At 40.0% G+C, this 25,874-nt stretch overlaps 1 protein-coding gene across 5 annotated transcripts in view; it reads right to left on the minus strand.

Annotated features, from left to right (window-relative positions):
• cdc42bpab (CDC42 binding protein kinase alpha (DMPK-like) b) overlaps positions 1 to 25,874 on the minus strand; it is a 175,554-nt gene that overhangs the window by 45,855 nt on the left and 103,825 nt on the right. For all 5 annotated transcript variants that reach the window (XM_057822569.1, XM_057822570.1, XM_057822567.1 and 2 more), the window contains exons 9-18: positions 24,424 to 24,533; positions 23,992 to 24,071; positions 17,720 to 17,898; positions 17,483 to 17,605; positions 17,239 to 17,354; positions 17,010 to 17,131; positions 16,159 to 16,279; positions 12,122 to 12,205; positions 6,407 to 6,654; positions 1,768 to 1,873 (exon numbers count right to left, since the gene is read on the minus strand). In XM_057822569.1, coding sequence (XP_057678552.1) covers positions 1,768 to 1,873; positions 6,407 to 6,654; positions 12,122 to 12,205; positions 16,159 to 16,279; positions 17,010 to 17,131; positions 17,239 to 17,354; positions 17,483 to 17,605; positions 17,720 to 17,898; positions 23,992 to 24,071; positions 24,424 to 24,533 — 1,289 coding nt within the window. The remainder of the gene's footprint in view (positions 1 to 1,767; positions 1,874 to 6,406; positions 6,655 to 12,121; positions 12,206 to 16,158; positions 16,280 to 17,009; positions 17,132 to 17,238; positions 17,355 to 17,482; positions 17,606 to 17,719; positions 17,899 to 23,991; positions 24,072 to 24,423; positions 24,534 to 25,874) is intronic.

Raw genomic sequence — 25,874 nt, forward strand, 5'->3', positions numbered from 1 at the left:
TGCAGCAAAGATCTCTGAATGATCCAATGTTGTCCTAAATGACCGATGATGATAAATAGAATCCACCTGTGTGTAATCAAGTCTCCGTATAAATGCACCTGCTCTGTGATAGTCTCAGGGTTCTGTTTAAAGTGCAGAGAGCATTATGAAAACCAAGGAACACACCAGGCAGGTCCGAGAGACTGTTGTGGAGAAGTTTAAAGCCGGATTTGGATACAAAAAGATTTCCCAAGCTTTAAACATCTCAAGGAGCACTGTGCAAGCCATCATATTGAAATGGAAGGAGCATCAGACCACTGCAAATCTACCAAGACCCGGCCGTCCTTCCAAACTTTCTTCTCAAACAAGGAGAAAACTGATCAGAGATGCAGCCAAGAGGCCCATGATCACTCTGGATGAACTGCAGAGATCTACAGCTGAGGTGGGAGAGTCTGTCCATAGGACAACAATCAGTCGTACACTGCACAAATCTGGCCTTTATGGAAGAGTGGCAAGAAGAAAGCCATTTCGCATAGATATCCATAAAAAGTCTTGTTTAAAGTTTGCCACAAGCCACCTGGGAGACACACCAAACATGTGGAAGAAGGTGCTCTGGTCAGATGAAACCAAAATTGAACTTTTTGGCCACAATGCAAAACGTTATGTTTGGCGTAAAAGCAACACAGCTCATCACCCTGAACACACCATCCCAACTGTCAAACATGGTAGTGGCAGCATCATGGTTTGGGCCTGCTTTTCTTCAGCAGGGACAGGGAAGAAATTGACGGGAAGATGGATGCAGCCAAATACAGGAACATTCTGGAAGAAAACCTGTTGGTATCTGCACAAGACCTGAGACTGGGACGGAGATTTATCTTCCAACAGGACAATGATCCAAAACATAAAGCCAAATCTACAATGGAATGGTTAAAAAATAAACGTATCCAGGTGTTAGAATGGCCAAGTCAAAGTCCAGACCTGAATCCAATCGAGAATCTGTGGAAAGAGCTGAAGACTGCTGTTCACAAACACTCTCCATCCAACCTCACTGAGCTCGACCTGTTTTGCAAGGAAGAATGGGCAAGAATGTCAGTCTCTCGATGTGCAAAACTGATAGAAACATACCCCAAGCGACTTGCAGCTGTAATTGGAGCAAAAGGTGGCGGTACAAAGTATTAACGCAAGGGGGCCGAATAATATTGCACGCCCCACTTTTCAGTTTTTTATTTGTTAAAAAAGTTTAAATTATCCAATAAATTTTGTTCCACTTCACGATTGTGTCCCACTTGTTGTTGATTCTTGACAAAAAATTAAAATTTTATATCTTTATGTTTGAAGCCTGAAATGTGGCGAAAGGTTGCAAGGTTCAAGGGGGCCGAATACTTTTGCAAGGCACTGTATATTAAAGGTCCGTAAAGGGCTCTGAACCTCTACAGTAAACCAAGCTTATCATATCATTGTCCGTGCCGCTTATCCTCATGAGGGTGGTGGGGGTGCTGGGTACACACTGAATGAAACTTAAAAAAAACCTTAATTTAAATGAACCGCAGAATCAAAGTACCATTCCACTGCAGAGTAAAGGAGGCTACAGTGTTGCTTTTATGTGGGTTATTGACCAGTGATTTCTTTGGCATGCAAGAGGAGGTGGAGTGGAAGCATTTGATGAGAGCATTTCGGCCAACCCAGAGGTTACATGAGGTTAAGGACTGATTTATCTATATGGCTCAGTTAGAGGAAATGGCTAGAGTGCAAGATAAACTTGGTAATTTTTGTTTTCTAATACTTTACCTTATCCAATTCACTGGACAGCTTTTTATTTTCTTCAGTCAGCAGAACTCTTTCCCTTTCAAACTTTTCCTTGAAATTGTTCTCAAACTCTTCCCGTTCACTTTGACTGTTGAGAATAAACACACTGTTAAACCTGTGACACTTTACAAACCTTAGTTGTAATCCTGTAATACAAATTCATAACAGCAAATCACTTTAAGGGTGAAAGTAGAAAAGCGATGATTTAGTTTCTTTTGCGACACGTGTGTAATTGTAAAATGAGAAGCAACTGCAAGCCTGGAAACTGGTGATGCCTGCAGAGAAATCGGCTTGGAACCTGCCACAGCAGAACACTGATCACAACTGGAGATCGACAAACGGCAGCTGAAGTCAAATGTACTTTTTCAAAAAATTGAAAATCTGGACTTCTCCATAACTCGAGGGGACTTGAAAATGAATGCTGAAAGTACCATGAATGTGGCCATACGCTTTCAATTGTCATCCACATGTACATATGAAATAATAGCTATTGTTTTACATTGTTATAAAATCGATTTGCTGAGTGTCACATGTAAGCCTGGGCAGAAGCATCACCTTCAATAATGGTTTTTGTCATCTTGATTACAGTGTCGTAAGTGCACTCAATTGACTTAACATTTGCTGACAGTGGCGTCTTCATCAGTGCAGATCAAAATGAGAGGCTGCTAGCTGAGGTCATATTTACTCCTACACTTTACCAACATGAATCAAACAATTGAATTTGAGTCATAGCCTAGGGACTTCGACTCGAGTCGACTTGAGATAAGTTGACTCAAAAAAAATTGCTTACATGCACAACATAGCATATGTAACCAGGTATATCATGGGAGTTGTGTAATTCCCCTAGTCTCCCTAAACGCAGCACTTCGTTAATTAGAGCAGCCCTTCTCAAAAAATTTGCATATTCTGATTTTCTGTAATGTACTGCTATTAGACTTTCATATATTTTAGATTCATTACACACAACTGAAGTAGTTCAAGCCTTTTATTGCTTTTAAGAAAAACCAAAAAAATCCCTATCTCAAAAAAGCATATTTCATCCGACCAATACAAAAAGAGTTTTTAATTAAAAAAAGTCAACCTTCAATTATATCGCTATGCACTCAATAAGGACTGCTTCAATGCGGCGTGGCGTGGAGGCAATCAGCCTGTGAGGCTGCTTCGATAGTGGCCTTGAGCTCATCCACAGTGTCAACTTTTCACAATATCCCAGGAGAGTTGGCAGGCCAATTGAGCACAGTAATGCCATGGTTAGTAAACAATTTACCAGTGGTTTTGGCATGGTGAGCAGGTGCCAGGTCGTGCTGAAAAATGAAATCTTTCTCTCCATGAAGCTATTCAGCAGATGGAAGCATGAAGTGCTCCAAAATTTGATATCTAGCGGCATTGACCCTGCTCTTGATAAAACACCAGCAGCTGACATGGCACCCCAGACCATCACTGACTGGTTACTTGACACTGGACTTCAGGCATTTTGGCATTTACTTCTCCCCAGTCTTCCTCCAAACTCTGGCAAAATTTGCTTTCATTTGAAAAAAGTCCAGTGCTGCTTCTCTCTAGCCCAGGTCAGGCGCTTCTGCTGATGTTTCAGGTTCAAAAGTGGCTTGACCTGGGGAATGTGTGCACGGTGGCTCTGGATGTTTCTACTCCAGACTCTGTCCACTGTTTCTGCAGGTCCCCCAAGGTCTGGAATCGGCCCTTCTCCACAATCTCGGGCCGCGGTAACCTCTTCTGGTTGTGCAGCGTTTCCTGCCACACTTTTTCCTTCCCACAGAGTACCCACTGAGGTGCCTTGATACAACACTCTGGGAACAGCCTATTGAAATTTCTTTCTGTGTCTTAGCCTCTTGCTCAAGGGTGTCAATGATGGCCTCCTGGACAGCAGTCAGGTCCGTAGTCTTGCCCATGGTTGCGGTTTTGAGTAATGAAGCAGGCTGGGAGTTTTTAAAAGCCTCAGGAATCTTTCGCAGGTGAGTTAATTCGTTGATTCAGATGATTAGGTTAGTAGCTTCTTTAGAGTACCTTTACATGATATGCAATTTTTTTGAAGGGATTTTTGTTTTTTCTGACTTTTTTTGCCAAAATCATCAATATTAAAAAATGGCTTGAACTACTTCAGCTGTGTGTAATGAATCTAAAATATGAGTCTAATGCAGGGGTCGCGTTAACCGAATATTTTCCGTCGTTGACCGACTTTTTAAAACGGTGACGGAAAAAACTGAAGTCCACCTGTCATTTTGACAGGTTGCAATTCACACCCCAGACCACAGGGTGGCGAGTGAGCATATTAATTAGCTATTGTCTCTCTTGATGCATGACGTCGTTGGCCTTACTCTGAAAAATGTCAAGGCAACTGAGTGTCCGAAGTTTCTTCAAAAAGCCCCAAAACGACGATGGTGTTGATAAGAGGTGAAAAAACGGGGACTGCACAAGCGGGCACGCAATAAGTCCATGCGCACCAGGAGGAAGGTGTAAGACTCAGTGTTCAGGCCACGGCAGGTAAACTGTTAATTTCATTGTTCCATAATGTAGCCTACCTACTGGGGCCACAGTCAGCTGCGGAGAAAAAGTTACATATTCATCTGCTTGATGTGTGATGGCACGGTGTGGATTCTCTGTTAAGCTTGTTCGGACAGAATATTAATTTCAAATGAATGAAAAACAAATACTATTGAATATGTTGAAGCGGTATGCAATGTTAACAGTCTTGTTAGCTCGAATTGCTGTGTCCAGCCGCTGCAGCTCTGCTGCTCTCTGTGAAAACTCTATTCAAGTCGGAACGCCCGCAGCTCTTAAGTGTCTCTGTCACGTGACTGTGTCGTAGCCGCTAACGCGCTCGGCCAAATGGACACACAAGTATGGAAGGTGAATTATGCCAAAAAAAGGGTCACCACAATGTCATTATCATCATTTTAAAAATGGGTAAAAATAGATTATGACCGGATTTTATGACCCTGTCAGTCAAAATGACACAACGAAAAAGTCTAGCGCAACCTCTGGTCTAATGTTTATCAGTATACTACAGAACTTTATTGCAATATGCTAATTTTTTGAGAAGGACCTGTAAATTGTTCTTTCTCGCAAGGTGGCTTAGGGGTCGTTTACATGGTGACGCTGCCGCTGCCGTATGAAAACGATTGTGTTGCGGAAAGGCCTCGCCTGCTACTAAACATTCACTACAGCAAACATGGCGGAACATCTGCTTGTTTACCACAAGTTCGCGTTTTTATGCCTTTTGAAGCAAAAGCTTGAATAGCATTTGACAAAACTCCTGGATGCCATTGCGGAGACAAATGGCAGGTTGTATTGACTTCTGTTATATTGTCACCTTGTAAAACTGCACTGCCCTCTAGGGTCTGGCATGAATATATCGTCTTCAAATGGAATTGCAACATCGAACAGATGGACCTATGTAATTTTTGTCGGAGCATAGTTTAACATCGAACTTTTTTTTTTTTGCATTTGTAGTGTTTTGTTTGCATTGTCATTTTGTCAAATTCCACAGAATACTTTGGGTCTTTTCAGTGGAGCTGCTGAATCATGTGGATGCCACGCTTAAGTGACAAAAAGGTACCATGTTGAACTTCCATCTGCCATTAAAGATGAGTGAGGGCATGTAAATGAAACCTGGACGCGAGCAAATAAGCTAGTAACCTTGTGAATCATTGGAATGATATGTATTTTGTATGTCAGTATGTTTACTCTTAAAATAAATTGCTTAACTAACGCCTTTGCTGTGTGGTATTTTTTACAAAAGGACTTTGTGCTCTGAGTAGTTCCGTTTTAAGGAACCAATATTGAGCCTGCAATTTATGTTGAAAAATATTTTTGTCCAACACAGCTTAGTGCTGGTTAATTCCATGTAAATTGGACTGCATGCTCTTTTTCTGATATTGACTTCCAAGAAGATGTTTTTGTCTTGAGTGTTTTGTGGGTGGGCTGTGGTACGATAGTGACGAATAACCTAGGACTTGATGCGACTCTGCTTGACTCAACATAACCTTGTGACTCGACATAAACATATAGCTCAACTTGCACACAACTGAAAAACTTGGGACTTGTTTGAGACTTGATTCGTAACACACTTGGGACTCATGCAACTAATGCGAAATTTGGTATTCAAACGGACAGTCTCACTGCTAAAATTTTGAAACCAACAGAAGAGATAAGTTTCACCTAAGGCATGATTAATTGTAAATACTTTATAGTCATCTTGATGGCTTACAACCTTATGAGATAAACTGCATTTGTTGTGTATTTAAAATAAATGTCTTTACAGTTTACTTTCCATCTGTGAAACTTGGTTCTTCGTTTGGTGTAATCATTGCAACAAGAATATTTTAGAGCCTTACCCTCTTAGATTTCAAAGTATAATATATTGAAGTCAAATTAATGAACATTTACCAGAAATTGCATTAAAATAAAAAATATATATGTAAATATTGCTTGAATTCCTTTTACTGAAAGACACAACAAATACATAACTGCAAAGTCAGTAAACTTTCATAGCAGAAAGAATGCGGACAGAAACGTCACAATAATTTTTTGTTAAAATAGAGTAGTGAGAAATCCAAGGGCAGCTATCATGGAAAATATGGAAAGTAAGAAAAGGATGAAAAACCTCTCTCTTCGAGTCTTCTCTAGCTTGTCTTGGAGCATCAGGATTTCTTTCTGGAGGCTAAGTTGCTGGCTCTCGGCATCACGTAGCTCCTTGCGCAACGCCATCGACTCATTGCTGTGTTGTGCCTGCCGACGTGCTATTTCCTCTTCGTACAGGTGGGCTTTCTTTGCCAGGTCACCCCGCAGACGTCCCACCTCCTGGGATTGTTCAGGGGAGGCTGTGGTGGCAAATGTGCTAAATGGTTTTACCTGGAAGAGATGGAACCAATAATAAGGCTACGGAGTCCGTGAAGGGCAGGAAGTATGTGGCACATCAAGCTAATTAATTTTTTACCAATGTGAACAAGTTTAAAATTGGTTGTGGAGATTTATATTGGCAACTCTAAGCTTTAAAAACAATTTTGACCCTAACATATCTATTCATTATACCGTCTGGGTGTACACAATACCCCCCCAAATTTGGCAAATTGATTCAAAATTCTTCCAAATCCCAAGTGAATGTCATCAAATGCACTAGTGCATTTTTCTGCAACATTTTAACTGCGGCGTATCCTCAGCACGAGCGCCACACAAACAATTCCTGCTGTGATACACTCAAAAACAATGGAAAGTCCTGGCAGCGGACACAATCCAGTGCGGTGAAAGAGGTATTTTACATTATTTACAGAAGAGGTCAGATAGGGTGTTGGGTGAATGATTTTGAGTCTCCTAAAATTCAGTTAGATACATTAACAAAAACCATTACAACTTTTTATATCCTAAATTGTGATGTATATTGCCAGTACGCCTTACTCTCCATTTATTGTATTTTCCAAATCCATTCTAGTGAGTACAGGCTAGGACTAAACAATATATCGTTTAAACATCGCCATCGCAATGTGCACAATAGTTCCATCGCAGGACGTGCAATTTTTTAAATCTATTTATTTCTTTTTTGCTTCATAAAAGCAGCAAGTGTGCAGAGACTTGGCGTCCTGGATCCCTCTTATTAGAGGTGGGTAGAATAGCCAAAAATTGTACTCCAGAAAGACTCAAGTAAACATCATCAAAAATGTACTCAAGTAAAAAAAGTCATTGTACAACTGCATAATGACAATCAAGTGCTATTCTATTGTATTCTATTTGGTAAAAAGAATACCCAAGTCATGTGTTACTCACAATGTAACTGTGTATGATGTTTCTTTCTTTTTTTTTTTTTTTTTAAATTTTTAAATATATAATTATATATAATAAAACAGCAAATACTTAATTTTTTACGGTGCTTTAAAGACGACGTGTGATTGAACAGACTAGCGTGATAGAAGAACGGGAAGCTTGAGTCTGTTTAGTATAATCCTGTCATGTGATTATTGTTGTGACGTCTCATAGGTGAAACTGGTGGAGCTACTGTTGGCATCTCTGGCAAAAAAAAAAAAAGTCAATATGTAGAATTAAGAGGAAAAATGTAACGACTTTAGTGTAGCCAAAAGTAGCAGTGTACGAGTAGCGTTTCTTCTTCAAGAATCAACAAGAAAAAGTATGGTTTACTAAAACTAATCATATTTTTCTCAAAAGGTAAATCAAATGCAACACGTTACTACCCACATCTGCCTTTTATATGGAGCAATAATCTTCATCATTCACAAATGAACCCGCTTAGCCTGGAATAAACGGTATTATATTAATACAATGTGGTCATGGTGAGTCACCCAAAGTCTTCCAAAACATATCTACAACCCCTAGCAAAAAGTATGGAATCACCAGTCTCGGACGAGCACTCACTCAGTCATTTTATTATGTAGAACAAACTCAGATAAAAAGCTTGAAAAAATAATGAATTAGTTCAAAAGTGCAAGTCCTTGGCATTCAGAGACACTAAAAAAAATAAATAAAAAACATTGTGGTGGACAGTCAATGTTACTTTTAAAGAGCAAGTGCAGGGAAATAAATATAGAATCACTCAATTCTGAGGAAAAATATATGGAATCATGAGAAAAAAAACAAAGAAATAACAATCAAAACACATCTGTAGTATTTAGTTGCACCACCTCTGGCTTTTGTGACAGCTTGGAGTCTCTGAGGCATAGACTTGATGAGTGACAAATAGTAGTCTCCATTTTTTTCAATTTCCACCACAGGTATTCAATGGGGTTGAGATCTGGGCTATTTGCAGGCATTGACTGGATGAGTCTTTGTCCAAATAATGCTTTAACTGTTTTAGCTCTGTGGCATGATGCATTGTCATCTTGGAAAATTATTTCATTATCCCCAGACATATTTTCAATTGAAGGGATAGGAAAGCTGTCTAAAATTAAAATGTTAATTTGTGCATTTATTGAAGATTTAACTACAGCCATCTCCCCAGTGCCTTTGCCTGACATGCAGCCCCATATCATTAAGGACTGAGGAAATTTTGACGTTTTCTTCAGGCAGTCATCTTTGTAAATCTCACTGGAACAGCACCAAACAAAAGTTACAGCATCATCACCTTGTCCAATACAGATTTCTGACTCATCAGTAGAAATAACCTTCGTCCAGTCATTCTCAGTCCATGATTGCCTCTCCTTAGCCCATTGCAGTGTTGTTCTTTTCTGTATATGTGTCAATGATGGTTTCCTTTTAGCTTTCCTGTATAAAAATCCCATTTCCTTTAGGCGATCTTGCACAGTTCTGTCACATACCTTGACTCAGCTTCCCCCCATTTCTTCTTCATTTGTCTTGTTGTACATCTTCCGTTTTCAAGACATATGCCCTCTAGTGTTGTATCGGTCGCGAACGATTCGTTCTTTTTGAACGAATTGTTTGGGTGAACGAGACCGAACTAATCACCACCTGCACTGATTCGTTCTATGAAGTTGGTGCTTGTTCACTGCGTGGGAGGGCGTTGAGCAAGCGGCAGCGTCTTCTGACATCGCACACGACCAATCAGACGCCAGCCTCATCGCGGGCAGGGGAGGGACCGGAAACAGAATCAGGGCGTATGTCACTCACTTCCACGTGTGGCCAATAAGCAGCCAGCGTGCAGGCAGGGGGGCAAGACTGAGTTTTGTCACTTCCCGTTCAGTGACTCGGTCCTCCGGCTCCTGACCTAGCTTGCTGCTAACTTGACTTTCCAGTAATGACTATGCGGTGAACGAATCAAAAAATGAAAGGAAAGGACTTTGTCACATATTTGTTAACGTGGAGCCTATCAAATGCAGCTCAAAAAGACAAAAACACCACACAAATCTAGCGAGCATGGTTTAGTGTACTACTTTTCTCAACAGACTCGGGACTACCTATTACGACATACTATCAAATTTACAGTAATTTAAAACACGGGTAGCTACGAGGCAAGCAAAAGCTGAGCTGCGGTCGCGTGACGGCAATGAAGGGGGCAAAGAACTGTCACTATATGGAGGCTTCATGGCAGCGATATTTACCTCATATGTGCACAGAAAAAAAGAATATATAGTATGATCACCATAATACTGATTTGCAATGAAACAGTATATACATGTCAATTTTTTCCAAGTGTTTTTTTTTTTCTTCGTGTCAGGTGTTGGTTGGTTTGACAAATTATGTCAATCCGTCCATCATGTGCTCCTCAAGCGCCCCAAAACAACGCACCTGGACACGGGAGATGTCGCAATATGTCTACATTTTTCTTATCAGACTAATGAGAGTAGAAAGGCGATATCGTAAAGAGCAAACAATTATTTCTCGTCAGCATTTGACGATCTGAGATGCGGGGACGACCGGATTATTTTATTTATTAATACCAGTGCAAAAATTCAATACGATCACCATAATACTGATTTGCAATGAAACTGCATATACATGTCATTTTTTCCCGAGTGTTTCATTTTTTTTTTTCGTGTCAGAGCGTGTCGGTTGGTTTGACAAATTATGTCAATCCGTCCATCATGCGCTACTCAAGCGCCCCAAAACAACGCACGCGGACACGGGAGATGTCGCAATATGTCTACATTTTTCTTAACAGACTAATGAGGGTAGAAAGGCGACATCGTAAAGAGCAAGCAATCATTTCTCGTCAGCATTTGACGATCTGAGATGCGGGGACGACAGGGGAGTTGACCGGATTATTTTATTTATTAATACCAGTGCAAAAATTCAATACGATCATCTTAATACTGATTTGCAATTAAACTGGCAAATATCAAAATGTAGTATTGTCTTTATTTCAGAGCAGCACATTCGACAACTAGCTATTTACACTTATAGTTTTAACAATAGTGACTAAAAATAATAGTGATGAGCATAAAAACAAAAATACAAAGAGCGAGAGGTAAATATGATGTGTTGGTGGTTCCATATTTAGAAATTAAACTTTCGATTTATTTTTATTTTCGTGACAGCAAGCATGCTGCGTTGGCTGGTCGCAGCAGCATTGTAAATGTGATCAAGAACATGCTAAAGAAAGTCCGTGCGCCCCCGACCCCAACCCCCCGCTCCCCCCACAAAAGGAAAATGTTTAACCGTGTCCTCAATCGAAATGCAAGCATGAGCCATGACTTTGAGCCCATTGAACTAGGACAGACGACACGGAAGTTCTCCCTCGCTTTTGCAGCAGTGGGAGGGAGGGAGACGAGGCTGTCTGTGAAAGCAGAATGATATTGCCTGTCACTCATTACTGAAACTACGACGAGCGGTCAATGAGGAGCTTGTGTGCAAGAGAGAGGGAGGGACCAAGAATGTCACTTCCCGTTCAGTTATACTGCGAAGCGGTCTTTGGTGATTCGTTCGGCAACGTCACTTCCCGTTCACTAACCGAACGATTCGTTTGGGCGGGGAGGGAGATGAGGGGGGCGAACGATTCGTTGAACGATTCGTTTGAACGAATCTTTTTACTGAACGATCCGGAATGGATTCGTTTACTCAAGTGAACGACAGATCCCGTCACTAATGCCCTCTAGTTGTTTGTCATGACGTTTGGATGTCTTCCTCGGTCTACCAGTACGCTTAACTTTAACAACCTTGCCATGCTGTTTGTACTTGGTTCAGATTTTTGATACACCTGACTGTTAACAGCCCACCTAAAGAAGTTTGATAATCCTCTTCTTGGTCTCAAGAGAGATCTCTCTTGTTGGAGCCATGATTCTTGTGAATCCACTTGGTCCAGCAGCCCCCCTAGGTGTGATAACTGTACTGCTTTTAACTGCTGACTAACGAGCAGATCTAATCTGAGCCAGGGGCCCAATTAAGGAAAGGAAATTGACTGGGTGTGTCTATATTTTCTACTCAAAATGGAGGGATTCCATATTTTTGTCTTCAGAATGGAGTGATTCTATATTTATTTCCCTGCACTTTCTCTATAAAAGTAGCATTTACTTACCACCACAATGTTTTTTATTCATTTCTTTTAGTGTTTCTGAGTGCCAAGGAGTTTTTGAACTTTTGAGCTAATTCATTATTTTTTCAAGCTTTTTATCTGAGTTTGTTCTACATAATAAAATGTCTGCACTCATTAGTGCTCGTCCAAGACTGGTGATTCCATACTTTTTGCTAGGGGGTGTATTCTAATTCTTCTAGTTTTAATATCGCAATGTATATCGCAATCTATCCCAAAAGTCGCAATGTCAGTTTTGTACAATATCATTAAGGCCTAGTCCAAGCTGCTTCAATATAATGCATTAATTTATGAGATCGACATTTTAAGAAATGATGACAGTTGAAAATAATAAAATTACAATGAGTTGAGCATTTGGCCTTTGAAGGGTGTTGTTTTAGTACCCACCTTCACCCTTTCCAATTCATTACGTTCTTTTAACCTCCTCTCCTTAAGCGCTTCTGCGGCGCGCTCCTCCATCTGAGTCTCCATCTGAAAACACATTAATTCGGTCAATAACTTTGGAAGTGAAATCTTCATTAATTACCAAAACACACAATTTACACAAGAAGAAATATATTTCCCAAAATATATAAAAGCGTGTAATGACAGTGTACTTTTATTATTATCTTCTTCAGGGTTTCTACAGGTATCAGCAAATTTCATTTAATGCCACTTCAAAATATTTAAATGCCCATGCCCGATTGCAGATAGTTTCACACACAAATTTTTTACGTACAGTTGTCCGATAATGACTTTTTAACTAATATCCCGATATTGCCCAAATCCAAATATCCAATTTCAATATACGGTATGCGGTCATGGACTTAACATATTGTATTACACCCACTTGGATACTTTAATAATGATAAATGTAACAACTTCAAGGTTTTCCAATAAACATCCTGTGAAAAATAAGAATAATTTTAACTGAAGTTATGGAAAAAGTGCCTACATTGCACTTCTATATTTATTGTTGAAATCAAAATCATGCAAACATCAGTTTTTGGGGGGATCTAGTGCAAAGTGCCAATAAGGCACTGTCATATCACATATGGCTCTCACAGTGCTTCTGGCTCAAAATAATAAAGGCACACAGCTTCAGTTCTGTGAATGAGGTAAAGTAGGGCAAAAAAGTTTTTAGTCAACCACTAATTGTGCAAGCTCTCCCACTTGAAAATATTAGAGAGGCCCGTTATTGGCAACATGGGTAAACCTCAACCATGAGTGAACCATGACAGAATGTGGGAAACAAAAAAAACAGAAAATCACATTGTTTGATTTTTAAAGAAGGTATTTGCAAATCATGGTGGAAAATAAGTATTTGGTCAATACCAAAAGTTCATCTCAATACTTGGTTATGTACCCTTTGTTGGCAATAACTGAGGCCAAACGTTGTCAGTAACTCTTCACAAGCTTTTCACACACTGTTGCTGGTATTTTGGCTCATTCCTCCATGCAGATCTCCTCTAGAGCAGTGATGTTTTGAGGCTGTCATTTGGCAGCATGGACTTTCAACTCCCTCCACAGATTTTCTATGGGGTTGAGATCTGGAGACTGGCTAGGCCACTCCAGGACCTTGAAATGCTTCTTACGAAGCCACTCCTTTGTTGCCCTGGCTGTGTGTTTGGGATCATTGTCATGCTGAAAGACCCAGCCACGTCTCATCTTCAATGCCCTGCTGATGGTAGGACATTTTCACTCAAAATCTCTCAATACATTGCCCTATTCATTCTTTCCTCTACACAGATCAGTCATCCTGGTCCCTTTGCAGAAAAACAGCCCAAAGCATGATTTTTCCAACCCCATGCTTCACAGTGGGTATTGTGCTCTTCGGATGCAATTCAGTATTCTTTCTTCTCCAAACACGAGAACCTGTGTTTCTACCAAAAAGTTCTATTTTGGTTTCATCTGACCATAACACATTCTCCCAGTCCTCTTCTGGATCATCCAAATGCTCTCTAGCGAACCGCAGATGGGCCTGGACGTGTACTGGCTTCAGCAGGGGGACACATCTGGCAGTGCAAGATTTGAGTCCCTGGCGGCGCATTGTGTTACTGATAGTAGCCTTTGTTACTGTGGTCCCAGCTCTCTGTAGGTCATTCACTAGGTCCCCCCGTGTGGTTCTGGGATTTTTGCTCACCGTTCTTGTTATCATTTTGACGCCACGGGGTGAGATCTTGCATGGAGCCCCAGATCGAGAGAGATTATCAGTGGTCTTGTATGTCTTTCATTTTTTAATAATTGCTCCCACAGTTGATTTCTTTACACCAAGCGTTTTACCTATTGCAGATTCAGTCTTCCCAGCCTGGTGCAGGTCTACAATTTTGTCTCTGGTGTCCTTCGACAGCTCTTTGGTCTTGGCCATAGTGGAGTTTGGAGTGTGACTGACTGAAGGTGTGGACAGGTGTCTTTTATACCGATGAGTTAAAACAGGTGCCATTAATACAGGTAACGAGTGGAGCCTTGTTAGACCTCGTTAGAAGAAGTTAGACCTCTTTGACAGCCAGAAGATCTTGCTTGTTTGTAGGTGACCAAATACTTATTTTCCACTCTAATTTGGGAATAAATTCTTTAAAAATCAAACAATGTGATTTTCAGTTGTTTTTTTTTCCGCATTCTATCTCTCATGGTTGAGGCTTACCCATGTTGACAATTACAGGCCTCTCTAATATTTTCAAGTAGGAGAACTTGCACAATTGTTGGTTGACTAAATACTTGTTTGCCCCACTGTATGTCATGAGTTTTTAATTCGTTATTTTTCCATCTTTTATTCTTCATTTAATTCTTAAATCTTGAATGCAAATGGCCTGCTCACATAACAAATCCCACACATCTTAGCTTGGAGACAACTAATGGTCAATAAGCATAACTGCTGTGTTAGGCTGTGACCAGCCCTTGTACAAAGGTAGAAGGCCGATGTCAATATTATCCGATATCATTTTAAAATGCTTTTATCAGTCCAATACATTATGTAAAACAAGTTTTTTTTAAACCATCAACTTTACATTAATTTTAAAAGCTTTGGGCGTTTAATGCTTTTAAAGGCCTGCATAAATTGTCTTTGTAGTCTTTACAAATAATCTTATATTTACTATAGGGCTGCAACTAACGATTATTTCTCATAATCGATTAATTGGACACTTTATTAAACAATATATTAATCGGATAATCACTTTTTTCCATTACCTTCACAATTTACCTTTAAATTTTTTCAGGCATGTTTAAGTAAAAATGAAGACAAAATAGATGACTACCGTATTTCCTTCAAAAAATAATATTTCATTACAGCTGACTTAATTGTAGTCTACAACTGTACCGATTATCAAATATGTTGGCAACTAATTTATTAATCGATTTTAATCGATTAGTTGTTGCAGTCTTATAAGAAGCTACTTTAGACAGTAAGATGTCCGAAAAATGGCAAAAATGTGAATTGTTGTTTTCTAAAGATTTTTGTTCATGTCCTATTTTGACTTAAAAATATAATGAATAAATCTGATAGTATTTACAACTGAGAAGAATTTCTGAAAGGGGCTTTGCATTGCAATGACCCATATATTAAAGTTCCTTTTTTTTTTTTTTTTTTTTTGAATGGCATTTCTTCAACGCGGTGCGCAGCCCAAACCGTTAGACCGATCAGCGATGCAGGGACTTTTTCGAACGACACCAAAAAAAATTCCATTCGCCCATAAATGCGGATTTTTCGACAGAGAAACATTTCAAAACGCTATTTGTCCTACAACGTTTGACCAAATCACATAATTAGGACATCAAAAATTCCGGGACGGTGAGGAGCAGAATTTGGAAAAAACGTACTGTTCCTCCACAATTTGCCCAAAACTGTCCCATTCATTCCTAATGGGATGCCATTGGAGTGGAACTTTCCCATTGCCATGTATGTCGATTCTATTGATGCCAATGTACTTGGATTACATTGACACATATGTAAGTCGATTCCATTGACGGATACGTAAGTCCAAATTTCCCATTCATTTTCAATGGCAAAACAACCTGTGTTGGCAAATCAACAGGTAGTGGCCTGATATCATCAGTACATGTCCCCAAATCAACATAAAGTGACCTCATATCAATAGGACGTGTCCCCTAAATGTCCCTGAATCAACAGGGAGAGACGTCATATCAACAGGACGTGTCCCCCAAATGTAAAAAAAATCACCAGGAAGTGACCCGATATTAACAGGAGGTGTCCCTGAAATATCCCCGAATCAAGCGGACGGGTCTTAGATCTGTATCTCCACACAGCAGAGCCCCATAGTAATTTCTCCAGAAATTGCAGTTTCTAGCTGGTTATCAAAATAGTTGTTAATTTGCTAATCGATTAGTTGCCAATTAATCGTTGCACCTCTAATTTACTCAAAGCGAATTATATACAAATTGTGCACTTTGCAATGTAAGGAGAAGATCAGTGTTTGTTACGCTACCTCTTTCTTGGCTTTCTCAGACTTTCGCATATCAAGGCGTAGAGCCTCCATTTTCTGATTTTGTCTTTCCATTTCATCCTCCTTGTCACGCAGCTGGCGAGTAAGTTTTTGCTTTTCCAACCTGTGTAAGTTTGGTCATAATATTTCATCAATGCTCATATTTGAGAAAGTTAATAACCAAATACAAAAAACCTCTTGAGCTGAAATCTAAGGAACCGTTATTTATTTAAAACATCATCATGCCCAATCCCATAGTGTGAAATTCAAACATTGGTCTGCTGTTACTTAAAAAGCATTAACCAACATTTAAATGTAATATTTGTTCCCAACTATATGATTACAGCATGTTAGAAGCGTTAATTGCATTCACAGCAAGTTTCATGAACAGATGTAATGAAGTGGATTACTGTTCTGTCATAATTTTGACTAAAAATGTTCTAAATGCCAGCCAGGTCAGTAGTTGTAGTTGCTATGTTGTGAATAATCTGTGAATGTACTTCAAGATGAGACAATCCTTTGGAGAGAGAGAAAAAAAAAAAAAAAAGGGGGGGGGGGGGGGTGCTATGCCATTTTCACTATGCTTCAACGTTAGACCATAGCATTGCATTAAATTGTGCAAGCTTAAACATTACAAACAGTTAATTTAGTGTAATACAATGCTGTTTCGAAAACATCAGGCATCATCATTCCATTTTTACATGTTGCCTCTCTTCATGTTGATACTTCACTGACAAAAAATGGTAGTAATGTCATAACTTCCACTTTAAGAAGTCTGTTTTCATGCAAACAACGCTGATATTTAAAAAAACAAGAAGCAGTCAGACATTAAACCAATTTTATGTAGACTATACCTGACATCTGAGAGGGTCTTGTTGAGTTCAGAAAACTCTCGCATGGTCATTTTTCTCTGGTTTTGAGCATCTTTCAGATCGTTTCCCTGTGATTTCAGCATGTCATTGTATAGCACAATGTCCTGGGCACAAGCAAGAAAGAAATATACATTTTATGACACTCAATATTGTTGGGAGTGGCTTGTATGAATAATAACGCTCAATAGTGAAAATACTACTCGACCTATACCTTCTTCAGCTCATCATTTTCTGTTGTTAGAGTCTTGTTTTGTCTCTCTAACTTCTTTATATGTTTAGACGAGTCCTCTAGGTCTCGACGAGCCATAATCGCGTCTTGGCTTGTGTCTGTCATAAAGATGCTAAGTCAGTTGCCAAGCAAATACTGGAAATTCAACTCAAAACATCCGATCTGCTACATCACATGAGCACGTTTCTCTATGGCTGACGTAAGCATAATAGTTATGAAGTCCCACCAGTGACTTGCTTCTTGAGGAGGTCAATCTCAGACTTTAGTCTACTGAGCTCCACTTCCTTGTTTCCACTCAAAGAGCCTTCACCAGGTGGCTGCTGACATTCTTGAGCTGTCTTAGTCAAATCTGAAATGTCAAATATAGTCTTCAACGGATATTCATTATATCGAGGATACTTAACATGTGAACACCAATGAATGCAGCATTCTTTGCATACATGTTTGAGTAGTCCTCTCTCACCTTGAATTTTGCGGTTTAGCTCTTGTTTCTCCTGTTCCAGGCAGTGGAGCCTCCTCTCGTAGGCTTCTGTGCCAAGGCTGTTCTGAAGGCTGCACTGGACATCTTTGTCCAGTTCTTCCTGTCCCTCGTCATCTGCTAGTTCTGACAGCTGCCGCAGGCAACCACGATCAGATATTATGCTTTAGAGGAGAAAAAGAAAGAATAAGCCGAATGTGAAGATTTGTACAAATTACTTCCATACAAATCAAAAACATAAAAGAATATATGCATATGAAGTGCCTATTTTTTCCCCCAGACTTTGGCCCCTTCAAACATATAATGAAGATAGGGTTTTGCTGTTTAAAAAAACTTTTTTTATTTTTATTTTTAAATGCCCTCCTGTTCAATTTTTTCTTCCCCCAGAAAATTTAGGTTTTAAGCTTTCCAATGATGTATCACTGGTGTGTATTGGACAATTCTGAAAGTTGGCCAAATTGGGGGTCTCAGAGCGGAACTTCGTCACCTGAGTGTTTTCCGCCATATATAAACGGAGTTGTATCGTTATCGGCCGATACTGCACAGCCAGGTATCGTATCGGGGCCAAAAAATGGTATCGGTGCAACAATATTAATAACACATTAGCTGATTTGCCATCTGACAATATCTTCTACGAGTTGAAAGAGGCGAAACTGTTTTGTAGGTTCCACACTTATTGTTCTAGTTCTATAAAGCCCTCAAAGTTATCAGTTACATGGAAATCACAGGTACTAAAAGTGTTCCCTGTGACTCTTAACAGTCTGACTTTCACATGAGAGTCAGAGGGTGTGGCTCCCCAAGATATAGAATGAGAACACATTTGGCTGGCAAGCATTTTCCGCCGCCCCACCTCTGGTGTGAACAACAATCTTGTCCTTAAGGTGTTGAAATGATCATTTGCATGGTTGATGGTAGAATAATACACTGAGGGAAAAAAGCATGAATTGATAGCAGTACAGAGCATCCATATTTGTTCAATGCTAATTTTTCCAGATTTATTTATCTGGAGCGAGAAAGCAAGCGAGTGAGTGAAATAAAAAAGTGAAGCAAGATTGATGGGCTGGTGACAGTGAGATGAAGTATAAAGATCAAGTGAAAGAGGTATGGGAAGAGGAGGATGCAAGCAAGCAACTTTACTTATACAGCACCTTTCACAGACAGGCGTCACAAAGGAGAAAACTATTGGAAAAAACATTATCATTGAGCCTTCAGAAGATAACTGTCTTTCCCACGGATAGAAATTAAGTGAGAATGTGAACATCAGATTAACTGGCTTTCCCCCCGATTTTAGATGGACTTAATTTTAACTTGTGTTTTAAATAGGCATATGCCAAATACTGGTTTCAAGGTATACCGTGGTATGAAAACGTCAAGCTTTCAAAACCGCAAACATTTCCCGTCATACCGTCCCTAAGGTATTAGCTAGTTTTTATGTCCCAAAAATTAATGGAGAAACCCCTCGCCTACAGCTGCAAGTCTCAACCCTCCCCCAGCGGTTGTTGCTCAGTGTCAGTGAGTCAGCTGTGCAACACAATGGCTGGAGGAGGTGACACTCCTCAACTTTTTCCCCCCATCGAAGAAAACAAATTCGCTGATATGGGAATACTTCGGCTACAGCAAAGTTACAGACGGCCATGGCTTAGAGAAGGAGGGCCAACCCACATGTAAAACATATTTGCGGAGAGTGGCTGCCGAGGAGGCAATACCTCCAATATGATTTTTACAAAATTAAAGGTTAGTAAACACCGTCATGAACGTTTCCCACCAGCTATGAGAGTTAATTCCAGTGTGTTTAGTGTGTCTAGAGGTGGTAAATTATTGTGTTTTTTCTCTCTGACAACTATCTGTGTTGATTAAGAGTGTGTGTATATAATGTAAACGTGATATGAGTCATACACACGTGCTTTTTACGGAAGATAATTCAATCATTTTTGTTCTGATGGTAATGTTGAGCTGTGGGTTTAGGCTCACCTAAAGCAGTGTTTTTCAACCAGTGTGCCGTGAGAGATCGTCAGGTGTGCCGCAGAAATTATCTAATATCGCATTTATATACAGTGCCTTGCAAAAGTATTCGGCCCCCTTGAACCTTGCAACCTTTCGCCACATTTCAGGCTTCAAACATAAAGATATGAAATTAAATTTTTTTGTCAAGAATCAACAAGTGGGACACAATCGTGAAGTGGAACAACATTTATTGGATAATTTCAACTTTTTTAACAAATAAAAAACTGAAAAGTGGGGCGTGCAATTTTATTCGGCCCCCTTGCGTTAATACTTTGTAGCGCCACCTTTTGCTCCAATTACAGCTGCAAGTCGCTTGGGGTATGTTTCTATCAGTTTTGCACATCGAGAGACTGACATTCTTGCCCATTCTTCCTTGCAAAACAGGTCGAGCTCAGTGAGGTTGGATGGAGAGTGTTTGTGAACAGCAGTCTTTAGCTCTTTCCACAGATTCTCGATTGGATTCAGGTCTGGACTTTGACTTGGCCATTCTAACACCTGGATACGTTTATTTTTGAACCATTCCATTGTAGATTTGGCTTTATGTTTTGGATCATTGTCCTGTTGGAAGATAAATCTCCGTCCCAGTCTCAGGTCTTGTGCAGATACCAACAGGTTTTCTTCCAGAATGTTCCTGTATTTGGCTGCATCCATCTTCCCGTCAATTTTAACCATCTTCCCTGTCCCTGCTGAAGAAAAGCAGGCCCAAACCATGATGCTGCCACCACCATGTTTGACAGTGGGGATGGTGTGTTCAGGGTGATGAGCTGTGTTGCTTTTACGCCAAACATATCATTTTGCATTGTGGCCAAAATGTTCAATTTTGGTTTCATCTGACCAGAGCACCTTCTTCCACATGTTTGGTGTGTCTCCCAGGTGGCTTGTGGCAAACTTTAAACGAGACTTTTTATGGATATCTTTGAGAAAAGGCTTCCTTCTTGCCACTCTTCCATAAAGGCCAGATTTGTGCAGTGTACGACTGATTGTTGTCCTATGGACAGACTCTCCCACCTCAGCTGTAGATCTCTGCAGTTCATCCAGAGTGATCATGGGACTCTTGGCTGCATCTCTGATCAGTTTTCTCCTTGTTTGAGAAGAAAGTTTGGAAGGACGGCCGGGTCTTGGTAGATTTGCAGTGGTCTGATGCTCCTTCCATTTCAATATGATGGCTTGCACAGTGCTCCTTGAGATGTTTAAAGCTTGGGAAATCTTTTTGTATCCAAATCCGGCTTTAAACTTCTCCACAACAGTATCTCGGACCTGCCTGGTGTGTTCCTTGGTTTTCATAATGCTCTCTGCACTTTAAACAGAACCCTGAGACTATCACAGAGCAGGTGCATTTATACGGAGACTTGATTACACACAGGTGGATTCTATTTATCATCATCGGTCATTTAGGACAACATTGGATCATTCAGAGATCCTCACTGAACTTCTGGAGTGAGTTTGCTGCACTGAAAGTAAAGGGGCCGAATAATATTGCACGCCCCACTTTTCAGTTTTTTATTTGTTAAAAAAGTTTAAATTATCCAATAAATGTTGTTCCACTTCACGATTGTGTCCCACTTGTTGTTGATTCTTGACAAAAAAATTAAATTTCATATCTTTATGTTTGAAGCCTGAAATGTGGCGAAAGGTTGCAAGATTCAAGGGGGCCGAATACTTTTGCAAGGCACTGTATATGTAAAATATTGTAATGTCCAAAACTGCGGGCCGTTGAAGGGGCCACTAGACTGCAGAGTGGTGACGTAGGGGGAAGCAAGCAAGAAGGGAGGGAGAACGGCGTGAGAGCGTAGTTAGCGGTTGCATGTTGTGGATGCCGCTGTTATTTTGTTTATTATTTTCCATTTTTGCCACAATAAAGTAGGAAAGTCATCACCGACTCCTCTCTTTTCTATTTACCCATTAGAAGCTATTACAATCTCTTTTTGTGTCGTCAGGCAGAGTTGCGATAGGAAGGAGTAGGTTGAAACTTCTCGGTCGTGTGCAGATGAGCGCAGTAATGCTCGTGTCGCGTACAAAAACTGCTCAGATTTGCTCAGCTTGTTGTCCGCGACAATTGCCACGTTTACATGGAGCCAAATATTCCAATTACAATCGGAATATTTGTTCAAACCGAATAAATGTGTTCCATATAAACACGTCATTCGGAATGAACAGGCCCAAACCGAATGGAATTTCATTCCGTTTCACAGGGGTGGAATATTCCTTTTCCCAAACCGATTAGAAGTAAAATTATATCATGTAAACGGGGAAGCGGAATGGTGTCTGGTTGCGTTCTTTCTGCACATGCTCCGTACTGACGTGGTGACGTCACTTGGTGACGTAAGTAACGTCACTTGCAACATGGCTTCCAAGCACACGCACAGCGCACCCACACAACTTTTTAAATGAACGGCGTGTCATTCTGAAGTTTTGTTTCCACTCAAAAAGTTAAAACAGCAGCTGATCTGACGATCGATCTCCATGTTTTGCAACGTGATGCTTTGTTTTGATTAATCTGCTCATGTCAGACGGCAGTTGTCAAACGTCCTTTCGGAATAAAGGCAGTCACATGTAAACGCTGGATCGGAATAGATGAAGTGACATGTAAACAGCTGATGTGAAATTTCCATTCGGAATTATTTGAATCGGTATGAATAAAAGTCAGAGTGTAAACGTGGCTAATGTTGACCCCAGCACGTCTACTGCACATTATTTGGTTAGACTCGTCATGTGTCGATGTACTCGAAAGTGTCCTTTCTATTTTATCCATATGTGACGACCGTCAATCCTCCCCCTGTTTTTTATTCCAACACATTGTCAAGGTCAGCAAAATGGCTGACGGCTAGAAATCAGAGCAGTTCTTGAACGTGACACGAGCAGCTCTCCTAAACGTCATCTCCAAACGAAACACCCGACACCATTACTTCAAAATGACTCGATGGACTATTTGGTTCACCTTCGTGAAACACAGAGAAACAGGCAACTTTTTTGATAAAAACTACTAAGGTAAATCCAGTTACCTTGTTGCTAAATCCAAAAAGTCCCACAGCGTCACAGGGACATTAATACTACCTGCCTGCAAAGCCATAGTCTGCAAGATCCTCGGCCCTGATGTGGGTAAAGACATTGCTCATGTCCCCCTGTCTGATAATTCTGAGCTTTTTCAAGCCTAACTGCTATAAAAAAATAAATAAATAAAAACAGAGAAAGACTGAGAGCTGTTGAAGAATAAGGATATCGACTTTGTGTTCATCTAAACAGGCTCAAGTTTCACACTGAGTAAGTGTACATACTGAGAAATGATTTTATAATTTATATTATAAATATACTATACAGAAAATAATTTTGGAACATTTTGTTTGCAGTGTGCCGTGAGATATTTTCCAATGTAAAAATGTGCCGTGAGTCAAAAAAGGTTGAAAAACACTGACCTAAAGGACCGTGTTTATTTTAATTTTATTTATCTATTTATTTTTTAAAATATTTTAACAAGGGCTATCAAAATTATCACGTTAACGAGCGGTAATTAATTTTTTTAATTAATCCCGTTAAAATATTTGACGCAATTAACGCACAAATGCCCCGCTCAAACGGATTAAAATGAGAGCATAGTGAAAGGTGTACTTGTTGTGTTTTTCAGAGATTTGCCGCCCTCTGCTGGCGCTTGGGTGCGACGGATTTTATAGGCTTTAGCACCCATGAGCATTGTGTAAGTAATTATTGACATCAACAATGGCGGGCTACTCGTTTATTTTTTGATTGAAAATTTTACAAATTTTATTAAAACGAATGCATGAAGAGGGGTTTTGATATAAAATTTCTATAACTTGTCTTTACATGAACTACAAGTCTTTCTATCCATGGATCGCTTTAACAGAATGTTAATAATGGTAATGCCATCTTGTTGATTTATTGTTATAATAAAGAAATACAGTACTTATGTACCGTATGTTGAATGTATATAACCATATTGTGTCTTATCTTTCCATTCCAACAATAATTTACAGAAAAATATGGCATATTTTATAGATGGTTTGAATTGCGATTAACTGCGATTAATTACGATTGATTAATTTTTAAGCTGTAATTAACTCGATTAAAAATTTTAATCGTTTGACACCCCTAATTTTAACCAAACATTATACTTATGTCCCAATTTGCTAATGTTTTGAAAAACAAAAATCCTTTTCAATGGAAAAGGGTTTGGCTTAAGGTTATCATAAAGTCAGAATATCATACCGGCACATGGTTTTAAATAAAACTTAACTTACCATTTACTGGTGTAGGTGAAACCGACAAAGGGCAAGTGATGGCCAGAAAAGGCAGTGTGAGAAGGAGGAGGCATGGTCTCCTATCGAAAAAACAAAAACAAATGTTGTGACAGAAGGCCAAAAAACGGGGTCATCAAGTGGTACGATTTCTTATCTTGACAGACTATTGGTAAATGGCCTTTCACATGCATAGCACCTTTAAACCTTCAAGGCACTCAAAGCACTTTGACATTGCTACCTCGGTCACCTACTGATGACCTACCATCAGAACATAGGCTACTTGCTCAAGGATATTTCGACATGGTCACCGGGGCAGGGGCTTGAACCTACAAACTTTGGGTTAGAAGACAACTACTCTACCACTGGGCCGCACGGCTGCTGACTTATTTAGCAAGTTCTTGAGAGAGGCTTATCAGACAGCTGCACACTTACTGGGTTCTTAGGACAGTCATCGTCCACATCAAAGTTAGATGTATCTGTTGGACTGCTGACCTCGGGGATGTGAGGGGCTTCACACGATCGGATATTGTCCCAGTCGATGTCTGTACATTAAGGTCACAGATAACCAATGAAACTTGAAACATTGAAACATTAAAATGTGGCAATTATGACTGTACTACACTCAACAATGCAGGAATATATCTTTCCGAGAAATACATTGTGATCTATAGTGGGGCAAATAAGTATTTAGTCAACCACTAATTGTGCAAGTTCTCCCACTTGAAAATATTAGAGAGGCCTGTAATTGTCAACATGGGTAAATCTCAACCATGAGAGACAGAATGGAAAAAAAACCCAGAAAATGACATTGTTGGATTGTTAAAGAATTTATTTGCAAATCATGGTGGAAAATAAGTATTTGGTCAATACCAAAAGTTCATCTCAATACTTTGTTATGCACCCTTTGTCGGCAATAACGGAGGCCAAATGGTTTCTGTAACTCTTCACAAGCTTTTCACACACTGTTGCTGGTATTTTGGCCCATTCCTCCATGCAGATCTCCTCTAGAGCAGTGATGTTTTGGGGCTGTCGTTGGGCAACACGGACTTTCAACTCCCTCCACAGATTTTCTATGGGGTTGAGATCTGGAGACTGGCTAGGCCACTCCAGGACCTTGAAATGCTTCTTACGAAGCCATTGTCATGGTGAAAGACCCAGCTACGTCTCATCTTCAATGCCTTTGCTGATGGAAGGAGATTTTCACTCAAAATCTCTCGATACATGGCCCCATTAATTCTTTCCTTTACACAAATCAGTCGTCCTGGTCCTTTTGCAGAAAAACAGCCCCATAGCATGATGTTTCAACCCCCATGCTTCACAGTGGGTATGGTGCAATTGAGTATTCTTTCTCCTCCAAACACGAGAACCTGTGTTTCTACCAAAAAGTTCTATTTTGGTTTCATCTGACCATAACACATTCTCCCAGTCCTCTTCTGGATCATCCAAATGCTCTATAGCGAACCGCAGACGGGCCTGGACGTGTACTGGCTTCAGCAGGGGGACACGTCTGGCAGTGAAGGATTTGAGTCACTGGCGGCGCATTGTTTTACTGATAGTAGCCTATGTTACTGTGGTCACAGCTCTCTGTAGGTCATTCACTAGGTCCCCCCGTGTGGTTCTGGGATTTTTACTCACCATTCTTGTTATCATTTTGACGCCGCGGGGTGAGATTTGCATGGAGCCCCAGATCGAGGAAGATTAACAGTGGTCTTGTATGTCTTCCATTTTCTAATAATTCCTCCCACAGTTGATTTCTTTACATCAAGCGAAGAGTGAAGAGTTACAGAAAACGTTTGGCCTATCGCCAACAAAGGGTACATAACAAAGTATTGAGATGAACTTTTGGTATTGACCAAATACTTATTTTCCACCATGATTTGCAA

The sequence above is a fragment of the Corythoichthys intestinalis genome, chromosome 19 (assembly GCF_030265065.1).
Source record: "Corythoichthys intestinalis isolate RoL2023-P3 chromosome 19, ASM3026506v1, whole genome shotgun sequence".
Lineage (NCBI taxonomy): Eukaryota > Metazoa > Chordata > Actinopteri > Syngnathiformes > Syngnathidae > Corythoichthys > Corythoichthys intestinalis.